We start from the raw sequence: 19,223 nt of genomic DNA on the forward strand, positions 1-19,223 counted from the left end.
TCGTAGCTTTGTCTGAACACGATGGTCTATTAAATGGACAGTGAGAGTCACCAAAGAACAAGGTTCTGTGCTGCTGCTGAAAGAGACAGATGAGGATCAAAACTATGAAAGCTACTTTACTTACAGCTGTACAGAAGAGCTTTTCTGACGGGGAACTAAACCTCCACTGCAGCGCTGCTCGATCAGAGATCACTGATGTAGCATGTAGCAATCTAGCTAATGCACTTCATTAAAATCAGCTAGATTTTAATCATTTAACTGTTGAGGTACATAACTCATTTACACCAACATCTACTTCATTCTAAGTAGGTACTCTGTGGGATCAGACTCGGTATCGGCGTACTAAAAAATATGTACTCATACTCGTGTACGGTCTGAAAAAAAGGTGTTGATGCATCACTAATGTTAAGCATTTTAAAGTATTTCACTTCTATGGCATTTAAACAGGTTTGACTGCGATTCTCTGGTTTGACAAGGAAAATGCAGCAGATTGCAATGATTTCTGAAGCTTTGCTGATGAAGTCGACACTTGAATGTTCACTTGATCTTCACCCCTCTGAGGGCTTGTATAATAAGCTTCACTTAGGCTAATGCAGTAATAGAATGGCCCTTAAAATGGCGTTGGGGAGTACTGAGGATCACGGCCACAGTATGTGTAACAGGAGCTTTCTGAGCATGGCTGGGCGTCCTGATCTGCAGCTGTGTTTGTGTGTGTGTTTCTGATCTTAATCGTAAAGAAATCCTTACTGTCGCTGTCGGGTGAAGGGCTGTTCTGCTGACCGATGGCCTCCTCCAGGCTGCTGATGAGGCTGTTCTTGTCGCGGATCCGCTGGCGGTAGGACGAGCGCAGGGCCTTCATTTTCCGCCGGTGCTGAATGCGGTGCCTGCGCAGCTGCAGACGGTACTGTTCCGCCTGCTGCTGCAGCTGCTGTAGGTGGGAGTACTGCTCCAGGAAGCTCAACAGGTGGGACATCACCGACACCAGCGGAGACTCAGAGGCCTGCGGAGCAAAAACAAACCCAATCACACGAGGACAGTGGTTAACAAAACTGGCCCAGCACATTTCAGTGAGTGCACTTAATGATCTGATCATAATCAGATTCCTGAAGTTAAGTGATTAGTAAGTGGTCGTGTAAACACACACTCTGATTTCTTAGATCAGATTAAGGTCTATAAATCTGATTAAGAAATCCGATAAAGAGGCTGGATTTGAGCTCAGTAATGGGGTTTCTCAGTGTGAACTCTCACTCTGATTTCTTTCATTTCTCTCGGTCTGAGCATGTGTGAAAACAGAGCACCGTCCTGGAAACAGCGAGCAGCGTTTAACGCAGCACCCGCGAGACGAGCACAGCACTTTTGGAGCGACACTGAAACCAAATACACACTCGACCAAATGAAGGGTTTAACTATTCTTCATCTTTTAGACGATGTATGTTCGTATTTTCAGCTAAAGTGACTGGATGTTTAAAAAAGCCACTGATGACGTTTTACGTTACGTTTACATCACGTCTTATTCTGTGTTTATTGGCTGGTTGTAAAGCAGAAATCCGATTACTATCTGACTCATGTAGACCTGGAGTTTCCCCATTGCCTAATTACCCAAGAGCATGTAAACACACTGAACCAGTCACTGACACAATCTGATTTTCTGCAGTTATCAGATTATTAAGTGCAAACACACAACCAGTTACTGACACAATCTGATTTTCTGCAGTTATCAGATTATTAAGTGTAAACACACTGAACCAGTTACTGACACAATCTGATTTTCTGCAGTTATCAGATTATTAAGTGTAAACACACTGAACCAGTTACTGACACAATCTGATTTTCTGCAGTTATCAGATTATTAAGTGTAAACACACTGAACCAGTTACTGACACAATCTGATTTTCTGCAGTTATCTGATTATCAAGTGTAAACACACTGAACCAGCTACTGACACAATCTGATTTTCTGCAGTTATCAGATTATTAAGAGCAAGTAAACACACTCAATGTCTTCCAGAAAGGGAATTCACTCTTAAAAACAATGATGCCTCAAGGGTTCTTTAGTGAAAAAAATGGTTCTACAGAGAACCATGAACACTGAAAGAACCCATAGCATGATTAAAGGGTTCTTTGCATCATAAAAGGGTTCTTTAGATTGATGGAGAATGTGCTGTAGATGGTTCTATACTGTACCTTTTTCAAAAGAGTTCTATGTAGCACGAAAAAGGGTTCTGCAATTGTGACTTTTTGGTGCTATATATCTAAGGAACCATTTCACCATGCAAAGAACCATTTATGTTTAAAGTGGTTCTATACAGAGACCCATTCCTGTACTAAAGAACCCTTGAAGAACCATCCTTAGAGTTTTGCCTTTACGGTTCTTTACCTTGTCCCCCGGCTCTGCGTGCGCACTGGACACTCTCCTCTTTTCCGTCTCCTGTTTGAAGGACAGGAAAGCAGCCAGGGGGGTTTTGGCGGGGGTCGCGTGACCTTCATCAATATCGTCATCTTCATCACTGAGAAGCGACGCATCGCTGTCGCTGCTGCTGCTGCCTGGCGTGTGGAACACAGAGGATCACTGTGTGGCGGCGCTGAAGGTCAGTTAGAACACACATGGCTTTGCCACAAAGTCAGCATCACTGAAAACACTTACTGGAGTCGCTTACTCTGTCACACCCCCTTTTCCCCAACCTGGGGGCGGGGCCGCCTCTCCTCCTGCTCCCTGTTTCCATGGAAACATGGCCAGGCTCCTGGTGGTTACAGTGGGGGTGCATACGTGAGAAGAATGTGATGTAATGACACCAACGCTGGCGTTAACCAAGAGAACCTGTGCTCAGGAAACTACACCTGATTTTACACTAAAGCTTGACACATTACACTGAATCTTCATGAAGAGTCTGGAGGGAGAACTGAGCAGCTGAACTGTATGCAAATGCAAATATGCAAAGTTCAGTCTCAGAAGATATATATTATTATGTAAAATTTGAGCTGTATATCAAATATTTCTGAAATAATATATTATATTATAATAATATATTAATATAAAATAACAAATTATATTTAAAACTATAAAACATATCATATTATAATATTATTAAATATAATAATGTTTGCAATGGAATAAATTAGCTAAAAACATCCTTAAAATATAGAATGCATTTTTATTACATGTAAATATGTTTTTTTTGTTGTTTTTTTTTACAAAATTTATAAATTCCAGCTGTCATTTACATTGTATCAAAATGTCATGACAAATGGGGCCTTGATTAGTTATTTTAGTTATATTATTATTTATTAATTGCTTGATTAAAAATATATTGTTTTAAATTTCCATTCAATATTAGGAACGTTCTTTCCTTCTCCTATAAAGTTACCATTTTGGAGATTATATATATAAAATACATAGGGGCTATATGTAAATAAAACATATACATGCATATATGATCTACATGTAGTACTGTTATTACATATAGATCCTTAAGTATATGGTGCATATTATTCTTAAATATAGTCACTTACACATGCATATACTACTGGACACAGCATTATCAGACATATAATACTAGAGGTGGGCAAAAATAGAACATCGCGATACTTCAATAAATTTTCACGATACACGTCACAATATTTACTTTTTCAGATGTCTGATCAGGAAGAGAGTAAATAGAACCTACATTTTAAAAATACTATCAAAAACATTGTGAACATTGTGATTTTTATTCTAGATTTGTCACGAAATCCAGTTAAACGGGACTAATTTTGGTCTCTTTTTAACGAAACATGCAGCTGGTCAGTGTCCACAATGTCCACATGTTCAGAAAAGCTTATTGTATCATGACAATTTATCATGATGATGATATATACTGACATATCACCCAGCCCTACATAAAACATACAGGACACATGTATGAGCCCCTGTCCTGACATGAAATCAAGTTCCCCGTCCAGACGTACCTCCGGGGACTCTCCGGACGCCCCCTCTAGCGCAGCATCCTCTTCCTTTTTGAAGACGGTGTAGAAGATGTACACCAGCAGGGAGTAGAAGGCGTACATTTCCCCCCGAAGGCGTCGCTTTACTCCGGAAAACGCATCCCCCGCTCTGCACACGCTGCAACACAGACAGACAAGCATGACCAGCATCCAGCGTCTGCTGCAGAACAAAGAGACGACGTCCGTCCCGACTGCTGATAAAGCCAAACATGTCTCAGCTCAGGTCAGGACCTTTTAAAAGGACAGAGAGCCGTCCAGACCCTTAATGAGGAGGAGAATGGCTCTAAAGGGACAGAACCACTGAGAGGAACCAATGAAGAAGCTCTTTAAAGCTCATTCATTGCTCCTGACATCACAAACCTCCAATCTCCAGCTGTTCTGGGCTGTGATGTCTTACCCACAGTTCTCCTGTCCGGCTCTTCAGCTCTGCATGGTGTCCATCACTCTCCCGATGCTCCACCACCGGCAGCTACAGCTGAGCTCCACACACTGCTGATCTTCTCTCCCTCTCTCTCCCTCTCCTCTTCTCCAGCACTGACCCTGTCTTCCTCTCTCGCCCCCCCTCCCTCACTCGCTCTCAGCATCTGCAGTGAGCATGCTCAGTGAGCTCTGCAGTGGGGCTGACAGAGATTGATTAGAGAGAGAAACAGAAGGTTCAATACAGAGACACAGGAGGGACGGACGATATCAGCCGTTTACTTTATGATCCGATACTGGGCGTTATCAAGGCCAGCAGCTGAACCGATACGATACTACACACATAAAGGGGCAAACTTTACAATGAAAATGAGTAAACTTTGTTATTATCACCTGTTTCATGACGTTTGTTGTCTTTTATTGTCTTTTATTGTCTTTGGCATCACACATCATTTATTCATTTTATCTTGGGGTGGGCGATATGGCAAAAATGTCATATCACAATACTTTCACAGTACGCTGTAAGGCACAATATTAATATATATGAATAATAATTATATATAATACCATATAATAATATTAAGACTTTTAGGTTTTTAGGTTATATTAACTTAGCCATTACATGAAAAAAACAAAAAAAACAAATGTAAAACAAAAAACAAAACAAAAAACAAAAAAAAACACTCTTCGCTTCACCAACAAGACACGTCTGAGTCACACTGAGTGTAAACTAGCAAGCTGTGCCTCTTTTGCTGGTGCAAAATTGCCGTTACGGAACAAAATAAAGCTTCTTCATGGTGACTGGCTTAAAGGGGAATCCCACCAATTTTTCCAAATTTCTGCATAATTTGGTCTCAATCAATGAGATGTAAACAGAGATTTTCCTGCATCCACTGAAGTTATAAGGAGTGTTTCAGCCCAGACTGTTTTTTGAATGAGGCACAGCCAATTAGAACAGAGCTCATTTACATGTATCAGTCTTAAAGGCACAGTGTTTAATTGTTCACAGACAAAGAGAGGCTGGAAAAACAAATAAAACGCTGACTGGATGACATACAGTCTCAACACAAACAACAATAAAAATACAAGCCATTACATTGTGTAAAGTAACATAAACGATACAATGGATAAGTAGATATATACAGTATGTGGAGCTAAAGCTGTGACCAAAGGCAATATGTACACTGAAACGTGTTAAAGTGCGTATTATATGCAATAATACTACTATTTATGATAAAACAAAACTAAAAACTGAATTAATTCTTTAGAAATAACTTTCCATTTTTGCTACAAATTCTCAAAGTGCTTATACGCAACTGATTACTGGATTGTAAGGATGATCAAAGGGGAATTCCACCAATTTTCCAAAATTTCTGCATATTCAGAGTGGTCTGGTGTGAAATGGTTCAGATGTCTTTACAGTGGTGGTGATAGGAACCAGGGGTCGCCATGACTACAACACAAATATAGACATTTTATTTACTATCCAGAACCACCAGTGAACCTACACGAGTCTCTGAGTGTTTATAGAGCGACTGGATCTGGAACAGTGATGTTCTTTATGTCCAGACGTGACTCGTGTCACGCTCCGTGCGGTGACATAATCCAGTCCCTCATCACGCGCCCTCTTCTCTCTGATGTTTTCTTTTTAATCTCTTGCTAAAACCTGACGGAGAGCAGAGAATTCAGCCAAGAGCTTCTGCTCTCGGACTCGGAGGAGCTGAAGATGTTTTTAATAAACTGATTGAATTCTGAGGCAGAGAATCAGGTTAGTGATTTACGGCGTCTTATAGATCCACACTGCAACAAACCTTTCTGAAGGCAGGCCTGTGTAATCAATCATGTCACTCCTCCTGCAAGAGTAACAGTGTTGACCCCCATATGGAAAAATAATACATGGACATGTATTTTTACATATTTGAAATACATTCCAAACACTAAAATGTATTTCAGAATATATTACCATATTAACCAAATAGATTTTAATTGCATTTATTTTTAAATGTATGGGGAAATATTACTCATAGACAAAATAACTGTGTGTAAATGTGTTTATCAAATCCATCTGAAAATGTATGAAAATATCCAGAATCCTGTCTGATGCTCTTCACTGTCTGATACCTTTAGAAATGAATTTGTGTTCCAGTATCTTCATTTTAAATCTGATCTAATGATCCTTTAACAGGACAGAAGCGAGTGTTGTGGGTATTGATACTCTGTGAAAATGCAGTTATGATCTGATATCTTGTTTATGTGAAATACATTGTGTGTGAGAGTCTGACTGCAGACGTACATGGTTAATGTAAAGTACAGTGCAGATCACAGAAGTCAGTACGTTTAGTTACATCTGGAACCTTCATTAAAACGTCTTTCTGTGATCATCTTTAAAGCTGAAAGTCACAGTGAAGCTGGTGTTGGATCAGGAATCTGCATCGTGAAACTGACTGTGAGACAGGCTAACATACAGCTCTAGCATTAGCTCATCTACTGATTTACCCCACAGTTAAAGGCTAAAATATTTACCCTGGATTTTGAATGATCAAGGAACCAGGGGTCGCCATGACTACAACACAAATATAGACATTTTATTTACTATCCAGAACCACCAGTGAACCTACACGAGTCTTCTGAGTTTATATGGAATGTTGATGATGGAAAATAGTGGAAAATCTGAAATAATAAGTTTTCTTTGGGGACTATTTTGCCTCACAGCGCCCTGCATGTATCCCTCCACCATGAATGGAGTTTAAGTTCTCTAAACTACCATAAAACAGTGTCTCAGTCATCAGGCAGTGAATTCATAACCATTTCATGTAGGAACTTTCTGTGAGGGAGCTTTTAGAGGTGGACGTCTGGTTCCTATCACCACCACTGTGAACAATTCTGACTCGGTGAGTTTATCTACACACTTAAAAAAGATGGTTCTTCAGGGGTTCTATAGTAAAGAAAATTGTTCTATACAGAACCATGAACACTCAAAGAACTCTTTGCATGATTGCCTCGTGAAAAGGTTCTTCAGACTGATGGAGAATGTGCTGTAGATGGTTATATATAGAACCTTTTTGAAAAGGGTTCTTCTAATGTAACAAGCCTGACATTGTGACAACAGAAGAACCCTTTTTGGTGCTTCATAGAACCCTTTTCAAAAAGGTTCTGTATAGAACCATCTACAGCACATTCTCCATTAATCTGAAGAAACTTTTACAATGCAAAGAACTCTTAAATCATGTGTTCATGGTTCTAAATAGAACCATTTTCTTTCCTAGAGAACGGCTGAAGAACCATCTTTTTTAAGTGTGTAAAACAGAGCATTTCACACCAAACCACTCTGAATGGCTCTGTTTACATCTCAACCATGTATTTATGCAGGAAATTTGAAAAATAGGTGGAATTCCCCTTCAGGGCTGCTGGTGTTTAGGTGGTGGACTGTATAAAGGCCTGAGTGAGGGAACTGAGCGCTCAGGCAGGGCGGAGCTGTACGGGGCTGTTTATAGTGATGAGGCAGCAGAACAGAGAGAGCCGTAAAGCTCCTGAGGACTGCCGGCTGTTCCTGAGCTGGAACTCTATCGGTGCTCGGACGTGCCTGCTGTGTGAATGAGGAAGGAGTGATCCAGGAAACAGAACGAGTGCAGTAAATCAGCGCTGAGGCTGCAGCTCCATTTCTCATTCACAGCCTGGGTTCAAAGGAGAACTCCAGAGTTCTTCATCCTGATCTCTGTCTGCTGTACCTGTAGCGCACAATCGATTATCACAGACTAGAACCTCAACACGTTTCCCTGAACTTAGAACACAACAGAACACACAATGACTCTGAACTCACTTATAACAGAAGTCAATGGGCAGCTGCTGAACATAAACACTGTTTCTGTACACGCTTAGAAAAGATGGTTCTTCAAGTGTTCATCAGTAAAGAAAATGGCTCTATATAGAACCATGAGCACCTTGCATGCTTAAATCGTTCTTTGCATGGTGAAATGGTTTTTTATGTGGTTCTACATAGCACCAAAAGGGGTTCTTCTATTGTTATAAACTTGACATTGTAACGATACCCTCTTAAAAAGATGGTTCTTCAAGGGTTCTTTAGTACAGAAAATGGTTTTGTAAAGAACCCTTTGCATGATTAAAGTGTTGTAGATGGTTCTATGTAGAATCTTTTTAAAAAGGGTTCTATAGAGCACCCAAAAGTGTTCTCCTATTGTTAGGATGTCAAGCTTGTAATAATAGAACTTTTTTGGGTGCTTTATAGAACCATCTACAGCACATTCTACATCAATATGAAGAACTCTTTCACAGTGCAAAGAACCCTTTAATTATGCAAAGGGTTCTTTGAGTGTTCATGGTTCTTCATAAAGCTGTATGAACAAGAGTGAGAACGAAGAAGCTGAACCACTGACTGTATATATGATATATATGTATGATATATACACTCACATATGATATATATATATATATATATATATATATATATATATATATATATACACTGTACTATATACACTCACTGACTGTATATATGATACATATGATATATACACTTATTGGCTGTATATATGATATATATAATATAGACACTCACTAGTTGGAACATGCAGACACTGTTGCTCTCATTGGACGTCAGTGACAAAAATTGGAAATCATGCGTTTTTCATGTTCTGCAATCAAAATAAAGTTACTAAATTATTGAAAATAATAATTAATCCAGTCTGCTGAAGCTTTTTGCCCACTGATACAGCTATAACACAGTGCACTGCTTTATAAATGGAAAAAAAACGCACAGAACCGCAGCACTGCCCCCGACGCTGATACCAGCAGAGCAGTGAAACAGTTCCAGTGCAGCTATAACATCAGATTTCACCAGAGGACTGAAGTAACAGTCTAACTGCTGGAGAATAATGCGCCACTGCATTAGGAGTATATTCAAGTTTCTTAAAGCAACATCTCATACTGTGCCCTGTGGAAGCTCCGGGAAAGTCATCTCTGTACCATGTTTTACTGTAGAAGTACACAAATGAACAAACAACATGACTAAAACCTGAAATCAGAAATGAGTGCTTATCATGACAACTTTTTACCTTTTAAAGCTGAATTCCACTGACTTTTCAAAATTTCTGCATATCTCCGGAGATATATATCTATTTTGGCTCATTACGTGCTCCACGTACCCCTCCACCATGAGATATACATGTATTTGGCCATAATATTCTCAAAACTATCATAAAACAATGTCTGAGACAACATTCACACACATCAGCATATTCATAATTTCATGTGAGCTTTTAGAGGTGGACGTCTGGTTCCTACCACCAGCACTGTGAACAGTTCTGACTTTCAAACATGGCATTTCACACCAAACCACTCTGAACGACTTTAATCTTGAGCATTTATTAAGAAGTTTTGAAAATAGTTTCAATATTTAAATTGAAATTAATGTAACGATGAAATGGACACGGACACCGCTTTGTTTTCAGAAATCCGGCGTCTGAAGATGAGACCCAACAGTCTGAGACACTGTAATAACAGCAGTGCTGATATGAATGCTGTACTGTCAATTCAGCTGGGTCCAAATTCAGGTGTCATCTGTACCTGTGAGTCTCTGAGAATCCAAGTGGCTGTTATTATAAGTATTATTGTTATTTATATCATTAAAAATAAAGGTCAGCAGGGTCTCTCCACCCACATTGATAACTGATGGAATCCACCGGCCAGTGAGGTGCAAAAGGAGGGTGTTCTCCTTTAAATTCTTTCGGACGTTTGAAAAGGCGCAGTAGTTGGCATCGTATGTTCTGGGGCCGGATTCACGAAAGCTTTCTTAAAATTAAGTGACCCTTATTAGTCCCACAGTGGCGAAATATCGCCTCCGTATTTAACCCGTCCGTGTAGTGAAACACCACATACACACTAGTGAACACACACACTAGGGGGCAGTGAGCAGCCCTATCCACGGCGCCCAGGGAGCAGTTGGGGGTTGGGTGTCTTGATCAGGGGCACTTCAGTCACGTACTGTCGACTCTGGGGATCAAACAGGCGACCTTCTGGACACAAGGCTGGCTCCCTAACCTCCAGCCCACGACTGCCCCCACAAGAAAGTTTTTTAAAAGTTTTTAAAAGTTTTTAAGAAAAAACTTGTGAAGGTTTTTAAGCCAAACACTAAGAAGTTCTTAAGAATGTTCTTAAATGCAATTCTTGAAAATAGTTCTCACATATTCTCTTAAGATAATCTTAATTATATGAAAATCTTCATTGTTTTCTTTTGTCGGCTATGTTGCATTTTACCATAAATGACACAAGATATATTTTAAATTTGTATTAACTCTTATTTCCGTTATTTAGTTTAATCACTCAGAGGAGCGAAATGGAGGAAAGTAACAAACAAGAATCAGAGGTGATGGAGAAGAAACAGCCAACAGGAAAAATCCTCTTTAGAAAATATGATCATTTTGGAGGGACAGACGAGGATGAGGAGCAGCAGAGGCAGCGTCCCTGATAAATTTAGACGCTCACCTCGTCAACTCTAACAGCTTGAGATGAGTCTATCACAAGGTCAAGAACACATTTATAATATTTTCAAGAATAACACGTTATTAGAATTATTCTTACGTAAATGGTTAAGAGAAGATAATTCTTAAGACGTTTTTTGAAGAATAACAAATTCTCATTTGTTTTTTCTTAATAATGAAGCTAAGAAAAACATACATTTAAGAAGATTTTCTTTCTTTTGTGAACCCGGCCCCTGGAGTAGCCAGAAAAAAGGCTGAATATAAAAAAAGAAACATGCACTCGATATCACGTCTCTCATGCTCGTGCACAGGCACTGACTCTTAAGTAACACTGGGAATGTTTCTCAGTGTTTTTCGTCCCGTCTATGTTAGTAAACACATCACATCCCGTAGAAAAGGGGTTTGTAGGCACTCGAAAGAAGCACTCAGTCAATACTGTACACCTCTGAACATTAAAGGGCCCATATCCTGCATATTTTGCCCCTGACGTCCACTTATAATATTTATACAGACAGTTTATGTTCCCAAAACAGCCATAATTCATTTCTACATGGTCATTTTTCCAACCGTATCCCTTAAATTTAAACAGGCTGTTATTGTTACTGCCCCTTTAAGACAGATGTATGTAAATGAGCTCTATTCTGATTTGCTGCCCTCAGCACTCCTTATAACACTCCTTATAATTTCAGCTTGAATGGGCGGGGCTGCACTGCTGTAGGCTGGCTAGGGGGGTGTGAATGTGCTGGTTTTATGACATCACAAAAGTGATGACGTCAAAGCAGGCTGTTACCTCACACTCTTTAAAAACGAACGTCAAGGGTTCTTTAGTAAACAAATTGGTTCTATATAAAACCATGAACACTCGAAGAACCCTATGTATGATCAAAGGGGTTCTTTGCATCCTGAAAGGGTACTTCAGATTGATGAGAATATGTTGTCTATGGTTCTATATGGATCCTTTTTGAAAAGGATTCTGTATAGCACCAAAAAGGGTTCTGCTATTGTTACCCGCTTGACATTGTAATAACAGAAGAACTCTTTTTGGTTCTTTATAGAACCATCTAAACCACATACTCCAGTCTGAAGCACCCTTTCCCGATGCAAAGAACTCTTCGATCATGCAAAGGGTTCTTTGAGTGTGGATGGTTCTAAATAGGACCATTTTCTTTACTAAAGAACCCTCCAAGAACCATCGTTTTTAAGAGTGCAGCTTAGTTTCCACGTAGGGACTATATGTACTGCACGCTTTAAAAAGTTGCTTCTTCAAGGGTTCTTTAGTCAAGAAAATGGTTCTATATAGAACCATGAACACTCAAAGAACCCTTTACATGAATTAAGGGTTCTCTGCATCATGAAAGCGTTCTTCAGATTGATGGAGAAAGTGACGTGGATGGTTCTATATTTTTGCAAAGGGTTCTATACAGCACCAAAAAGGGGTTCCACTTTTGTTACAAGCCAAAGAACCCTTTTTTGATACTACATAGAACCCTTTTTGCTAACTCTTATTTGGTATTATGTAGAACCCTTTGTGTTAAGAGTGTGGGGAGCGAAACTTCAGCAATGTTTATAAACTACTAAACAGTTTTATTTTAAAAAAAGTGAGAAATTGGTGTGATTTGCATGATATGGGCCCTTTAATCTTGGAACCCTTGTTCTGAGTCTGGCTCTAGAACACTAGAAAAACTCCACACATGGTACCGTTGCAGATAGAGTGAGGATCCTGTGTGAAAACCCCTCCACGACATCAAAAAAGCTGCACATTTCTGAAGAACCACCAGTTCTTTAAACATTTCAGGTGGGCTGAGTTCACCTGTTAGAGGTAGGTCATACAGTGTAAAGGTGAAGATTAGTGAAAAATCCAATTCACACAGTTTCTCCAAATGTACACACTTAAAATGGATGGTCCTTCAAGGGTTCTTTAGCAAAGAAAATGGTTCTATAGAGAACCATGAACACCCAGAGAACCATTTGGATGATTAAAGGGTTCTTTGAATCACAAAAGGGTTCTTCAGACTGATGGAGAATGTGCTGTGGTTGTTCTTTTTGACGGGTTCTTTTACTGTAACAAGCTTGACATTGTAACAACAGAACCCTTTTTGGTGCTATATAAACCCCTTTTTCAAAAATGTTCTATATACTATCATTTACAATCTGAAGAACCCTTTCAAGATGCAACGAATACATAGAGCTCTATATAGAACCATTTCCTTTACTAAAGAGCCGTTGAAGAACCATCAATTTTAAATGTGTAGTCAATCAGTCAAGACGCTGGAGCTACGAGGCTAATATAGCTTATGTACAAAAATTAGCATTGAGCTAACTGTATGACTAATTCATCATACACTCACTTCAAACTGTGCTGAGCTGTAAAAGGGGAACTCCACCTATTTCTAAAAATTCCTGCATAATGAACTGTTTTAGATATAAACAGAGTCGTTCAGAGCGGTTTGGTTTCTAGAGAAACTTACTGAGTCAGAACTGTTCACAGTGGTGGTGATAGGAACCAGACGTCCACCTCTAAAAGCTCCCTCACAGAAAGTTCCTACATGAAATGGTTATGAATTCACTGCCTGATGACTGAGACACTGTTTTATGATAGTTTTGAGAACTTAAACTCCATTCATGGTGGAGGGATACATGCAGGGCGCTGTGAGGCCAAAAAGTCCCCAAAGAAAACTTATTATTTCAGATTTTCCACTATTTTCCATCATCAACATTCCATATAAACTCAGAAGACTCGTGTAGGTTCACTGGTGGTTCTGGATAGTAAATAAAATGTCTATATTAGTGTTGTAGTCATGGCGACCCCTGGTTCCTATCACCACCACTGTAAAGACATCTGAACCATTTCACACCAAACCACTCTGAATCACTCTGATTACACCTCACACACTGAATTATGCAGAAAATCGAAACAGTCTGTGATGATTTTAGGCACGCAGTTAGCACCATGCTAACTGGTGGGCATTAGATACATTAATAGTGCTAAAGAAGCCGATCGACTACATCCTGAGTAAAAGGGAAAACTGTGTAAATTAGATTTTTCTGAACTGTCGCTTTAATCCCAGCCTTTCAGATCCTGGAGGAATTTATTCAGAGCCATCTTTGTTGTCCAGCAGCCAACAGCCATGACGGCTTTCAGGATCCACCGCAGTAGCCCCACTGCAGCCTGTGGAGATGTGACAGAGCCCATGGCGGCCCCTCTGACCCTGGGGGCCACTAGAATGGGCAGGCTGAGGGCCACGCTTCCCAACACTCCGGCTGCGTTTCCGGCAAACAGGCACACCGTCAGCGAACAGGACAGCGCCGATAAGCCTACGCAGCGAGACATGACCACCAACCCGTCCGCCGACAGCCAATCAGCAAGCAGAGGGAGGAGGGTGGAGCCAATGAGAAGCACGTGGGCGGTGGAGTGGTCTTCACTGAGCCACAGGAAGCCGAAACGCAGACAGAACCGGCCCGAGAGACTCTGCGACCCATTCTAGATCCTTCTGGGCTGCATCAAGAGACAGGCTGGAAAGAGGGAGAACCGCCAGAGCAGAGGAACACGCAACGAGGAAGAACCCCACCGACGGAGCCCTGTGGTCCTAGAGAGAGAGAGAGAGGAGAGAGAGAGAGAGAGAGAGAGAGAGAGAGAGAGAGAATAAAGGCATCAGAACTGCTGCTCCATTTAAGGTGGAACAGGAAAATTCAAACAATAATCTGATGAATATCTGACTTCAGCTTCATATCACTGAAGAATTAGGGGTGGGTGATAATAAATAATTGCCCCCCTCTTTGAAGATCATATGATCCCTAAATGTAACTAAAGCCCAGCAGTGAGGAGCTGAACTTTACCCTCCTCTGCTGTCACTGCAGACTGGCAGGGTCTCCTACAGAGCAGCGCTGGTAGCTGTTAATGAAGTGATGCTCTTTTTATCTGAGGGTCCCATTTCAGAGGAAGATTTCAACCACTACCCTGTAACTCAGTTCTAAGGGGCAACACTCGAAAACAAGGGGTAGGGGTAAAAGTAAGAAATGGGACTGGGCCTTACACTCGCTGTTCAACTTGTTTAGGTCTACCTAGCTTGTATCTACACTCATAGTCCATTATATCAGCTCCATCTGTTTCTTTGTGTTGTGTTAGCCTCTCTGAACAGGTACGAAGCTGTTTAAATTAGATTTCTGGCTGAACTATCACTTTAAACGTTTTTGTTACTGAATTGTATTAAACTGATTAACGGAACTGGGAATGTTTGTCGTACCTTGAAGAGGTGAACTGAGGCGTGCAGCGCTGAGAGTGACAGAATTATCTCCACAAACACGGTGATCAATTCCTGCACAACGTCCATCAGAGCCCTGAGAAGAGGAATAAAAGATTCACTGCTGAAAAAAGAAAAATCTCACATTTGCGCCATCTAAAGACAGGCTGTAGAACTGATCTCATAGTCCAACTTAAAGGGAAATTCCACAATTATTTTAATAATCTTCTGCATAATTAAACCATTAAGATGCAAATAAAGTGTTTTTGGAACATTGAAGCATGTAAATCTATTCTAGACCTCAGAAAATAAAATTGCGAACACTGAAAACTAGCACAATAGGTCCCCTTAAATAAAGCTAGGGAACACACGAGTCTTCTGAGTTTATATGGAATGTTGATGGTAAAATAGTGGAAAATCTGAAATAATAAGGGACTATAGGGACTACTTTGCCTCACAACACCCTGCATATTGTCCTCAAAACTATCATAAAACAGTGTCTCAGTCATCAGGCAGTGAATTCATAACCATTTCATGTAGGAACTTTCTGTGAGGGAGCTTTTAGAGGTGGACGTCTGGTTCCTATCACCACCACTGTGAACAGTTCTGACTGTAAGTTTCTCGAAAACGGAGTTCAACCAAAATTTGGTGGAACTCCTCTTTAAAAACTATACTAAAACTAAATAATTCACTATTTAGGCAACTGGCCTGTGAACAAAAAGTGACTTCATAGCTACCTGGCATAGTGGTCCTACACAAAAACTGACCAAAATGGGTCAAATTATGATAAATCAGCCTGGCAGAATTTGCCAGTGGAATACAAACTCATTTCTAAAAGGTACCCAAACAGTAAAGTGCATTAGACAGGCTTTTGGCTACTTTAATATATTTTCAAATGTGTTTGTTTGATACATTTACATACATTTATTTTTGTCTGTGTGTAACATTTTCCCATACATGTTAAAGTAAATGTATTTTAAATATATTTGGTTAATATGGCAACATATTCTGTAATTCATTATAGTGTTTGAAATGTATTTCAAATACATAAAATATATGTCCATATACACCGGTCAGGCATAACATTCTGACCACCTCCTTGTTTCTACGCTCATTGTCCATTTTATCAGCTCCACTTACTATATAGGTGCACTTTGTAGTTCTACAGTTACAGACTGTAGTCCATCTGTTTCTCTGATACTTTGTTAGCCCCCTTTTACCCTGTTCTTCAGTGGTCAGGACCCCCACTGATGAGAGGACTAGAGGATGACCAACACAAACTGTGGACCCTCACAGAGCAGGTACTATTTGGGTGGTGGATCATTCTCAGCACTGCAGTAACACTGACGTGGTGGTGGTGTGTTAGTGTGTGTTGTGCTGGTGCGAGTGGATCAGACACAGCAGTGCTGCTGGAGTTTTTAAACACTGTGTCCACTCACTGTCCACTCTATTAGACACTCCTACCTTGTCAGTCCACCTCGTAGATGTAAAGTCAGAGACGATAGCTCATCTGCTGCTGCACAGTTTGTGTTGGTCATCCTCTAGTCCTTCATCAGTGGTCACAGGACGCTGCCCACAGGACGCTGTTGGCTGGATATTTTTGGTTGGTGGACTATTCTCAGTCCAGCAGTGACACTGAGGTGTTTAAAAACTCCAGCAGCACTGCTGTGTCTGATCCACTCAGACCAGCACAACACACACTAACACACCACCACCACGTCAGTGTTACTGCAGTGCTGACAATGACCCACCACCCAAATAGTACCTGCTCTGTGAGGGTCCATGGGGGTCCTGACCACTGAAGAACAGGGTAACAGGGGGTAACAAAGTATCAGAGAAACAGATGGACTACAGTCTGTAACTGTAGAACTACAAAGTGCACCTATATAGTAAGTGGAGCTGATAAAATGGACAACAAGGAGGTGGTCAGAATGTTATGCCGCTGCACCATTTAAGGTGGAACGGAAAGTTCGAAAATCAAGAAGCTGGATAAGCGGGCGAGCGGGAAGGTAACTTAAGCCTAGTTAGCTAACCTACTTATTTTAATAATATTTAACTACTAAAAGCTCAGATTTTTCAAATGTTTGATCAAAACTGTGAAAAATAGTCTGAAATCTTCACCGTAGCGCTAAACTGCAGCCTCAGGCTGTCAAACGACACGAACTCCGGCTGGGTAGTTCAGTTAGACGAACAAGACGTTCTGCCTCTAAAAGGTGGATTTAAACGGAGCGTTTAACACTGAAAATACGAAGTGAGAAGCAGAGAAATGTGTGTGAGTTATTATTATTTATCTTACCCTCAGTGCCTCAGCGGCTCGAGTCCGCACAGAAAACACTGTTTACATTCAGCTCGCCTGCAGAAACTGAGGCTGGCAGAATGGCGTAGTGCACACTGCCCCTAGCGGCTGGGAGCGGCATCACACGGACACTGTGTACAAAAGTATCCGGACAGCTCTTCTGCTGAACCCTACGGAGCCCTGATGATGACATACTGTATAAATAAAAATAACGCGTGGCCAGGCCTTATTAACACGTGGGAACGAGATCCTAATGCGTGGCCACGACTTAGTAAGGCATGGGAATGAGATGATTAAGTCGTGGCCATGACTTAGTAAGGCGTGGGAACGAGATCATGGCTTACTAAGTCGTGGCGACGCATTAGGATCTCATTCCCACGCTTTACTAAGTCGTAGCCACAATTTAATCATCTCATTCCCACGCCTTACTAAGTCATGGCCACGCATTATTTTTATTTATACAGGATGTCACCAGCGGGGCTCCGTAGAAATCCGTAGAGTCCCTTCTGGTACTGTCCATGCTCTAGACAGAAGACTGTGGCGTCCACTTGGAATTATAAGGTTCTGTCTGACATACTTGTCAAAACTGAGTTATACAGTATATATATATATATATATATATATATATATATATATATATATATATATATATATGCACATGTTATTAATCTGTAACAACTTCTTTACATTTTTGGACTCTTTACCTAGAAAACTAAAAGGCTCTATCTCCAAAATCTAACCCTTTCTATATGTCATATGAGATTCTGTTTGCGAGCCAATCGGCACTTTGAATACACACAAGAGGACCAATCAGGTTCTCCTTCTTTGTCACGTCACCGCTCTGCTCAGTGACTCCGGGAAAAAGTTTCTAAAACTTTCTGAAACATGAAAACATATTGCTGAAACATCCGCCTGTCATTTTATCATCTTAAGTTTTCTAAATGCTAAGCCTTAAAGGTAGTTTAGCAGTGAACATTTGAACTGATACAACATAAACATTCATTAAACATTCATCCATCTATCCTTTTTTTCTTTCTCCCAAAATACGACATGTTTGGCTCATCAGAGTCACATTTCTGGTATAAAACAAAACCTCACGCTAACCTCAGATCTAAGATATAAGACTTAACAATTTCCTGTAATACTGGCTCTGGTTCCTATCAGCACCACTGTGAACGGTTCTGACTCGGTATGTTTCTGTAGAACAGAGCGTTTCACACCAAACCACTCTGAACCACTCTGTTTACATCATCACCACTAAGTTATGTAGAAATTTCGAAAAGTGGATGGAATTCCCCTTTAAAACTCATTACACTCCTATGCCATCGTGTAACATGACATATTTAATTAGATGCAGCAGTCTTGTCTACATCATGTTGGATGTGGCTTGTAAAACAAAATAATAAAAAAAATAATAATTATATCTACACACCTAAAAAAGGTTCTCCAAGGGTTCTTCAGTTAGGACAGTGGTTCTATATAGAGCCATGAACACTCAAAGAACCATTTGATTAACGGAGAATGTGTTGTATACGGCTCTACACACTCTTAGTTTTGATCATGCAAAGGGTTCTTTCAGTGTTCATGGTTCTACTTAGAACCATTTTCTTTACTAAAGAACCATTGAAGAACCATCTTTTTAAGTGTGTAGAATGTTTTTGAAAAGGTTTCTATGTAGCACCACATTTCATAACATTCTAGTCTTAAATTGCTACCGTCTTAACTGTTTAGGAACACAGGCTTCAGTTTCAGAATGAGTGTGTATTCATAAAAATAACAAAGTAAAACCGAA

At 40.3% G+C, this 19,223-nt stretch overlaps 1 protein-coding gene and 1 long non-coding RNA gene across 2 annotated transcripts in view; both read right to left on the reverse strand.

The window, feature by feature from the left end:
* The window catches only part of si:ch211-257p13.3 (kinesin-like protein KIFC3), a 34,509-nt gene extending 28,198 nt beyond the window's left edge, over window positions 1–6,311 (reverse strand). The window contains exons 1-6 of the mRNA XM_036596565.1: window positions 4,791–6,311; window positions 4,378–4,600; window positions 3,945–4,098; window positions 2,644–2,740; window positions 2,377–2,543; window positions 748–1,000 (exon numbers count right to left, since the gene is read on the reverse strand). Of these exons, the coding sequence (XP_036452458.1) occupies window positions 748–1,000; window positions 2,377–2,543; window positions 2,644–2,740; window positions 3,945–4,043 (616 nt within the window). The 5' untranslated portion in view covers window positions 4,044–4,098; window positions 4,378–4,600; window positions 4,791–6,311. The remainder of the gene's footprint in view (window positions 1–747; window positions 1,001–2,376; window positions 2,544–2,643; window positions 2,741–3,944; window positions 4,099–4,377; window positions 4,601–4,790) is intronic.
* Window positions 6,312–13,642: 7,331 nt separating this feature from the next.
* LOC118825768 lies at window positions 13,643–17,645 on the reverse strand. Its single transcript, XR_005008690.1, has 3 exons — window positions 17,432–17,645; window positions 15,139–15,232; window positions 13,643–14,481 (listed from the first exon to the last, which is right to left on the reverse strand). It is a non-coding gene; the product is annotated as an uncharacterized LOC118825768 (long non-coding RNA).
* Window positions 17,646–19,223: the final 1,578 nt, after the last annotated feature.

The sequence above is a fragment of the Colossoma macropomum genome, unplaced genomic scaffold (genome assembly GCF_904425465.1).
Source record: "Colossoma macropomum unplaced genomic scaffold, Colossoma_macropomum, whole genome shotgun sequence".
Lineage (NCBI taxonomy): Eukaryota > Metazoa > Chordata > Actinopteri > Characiformes > Serrasalmidae > Colossoma > Colossoma macropomum.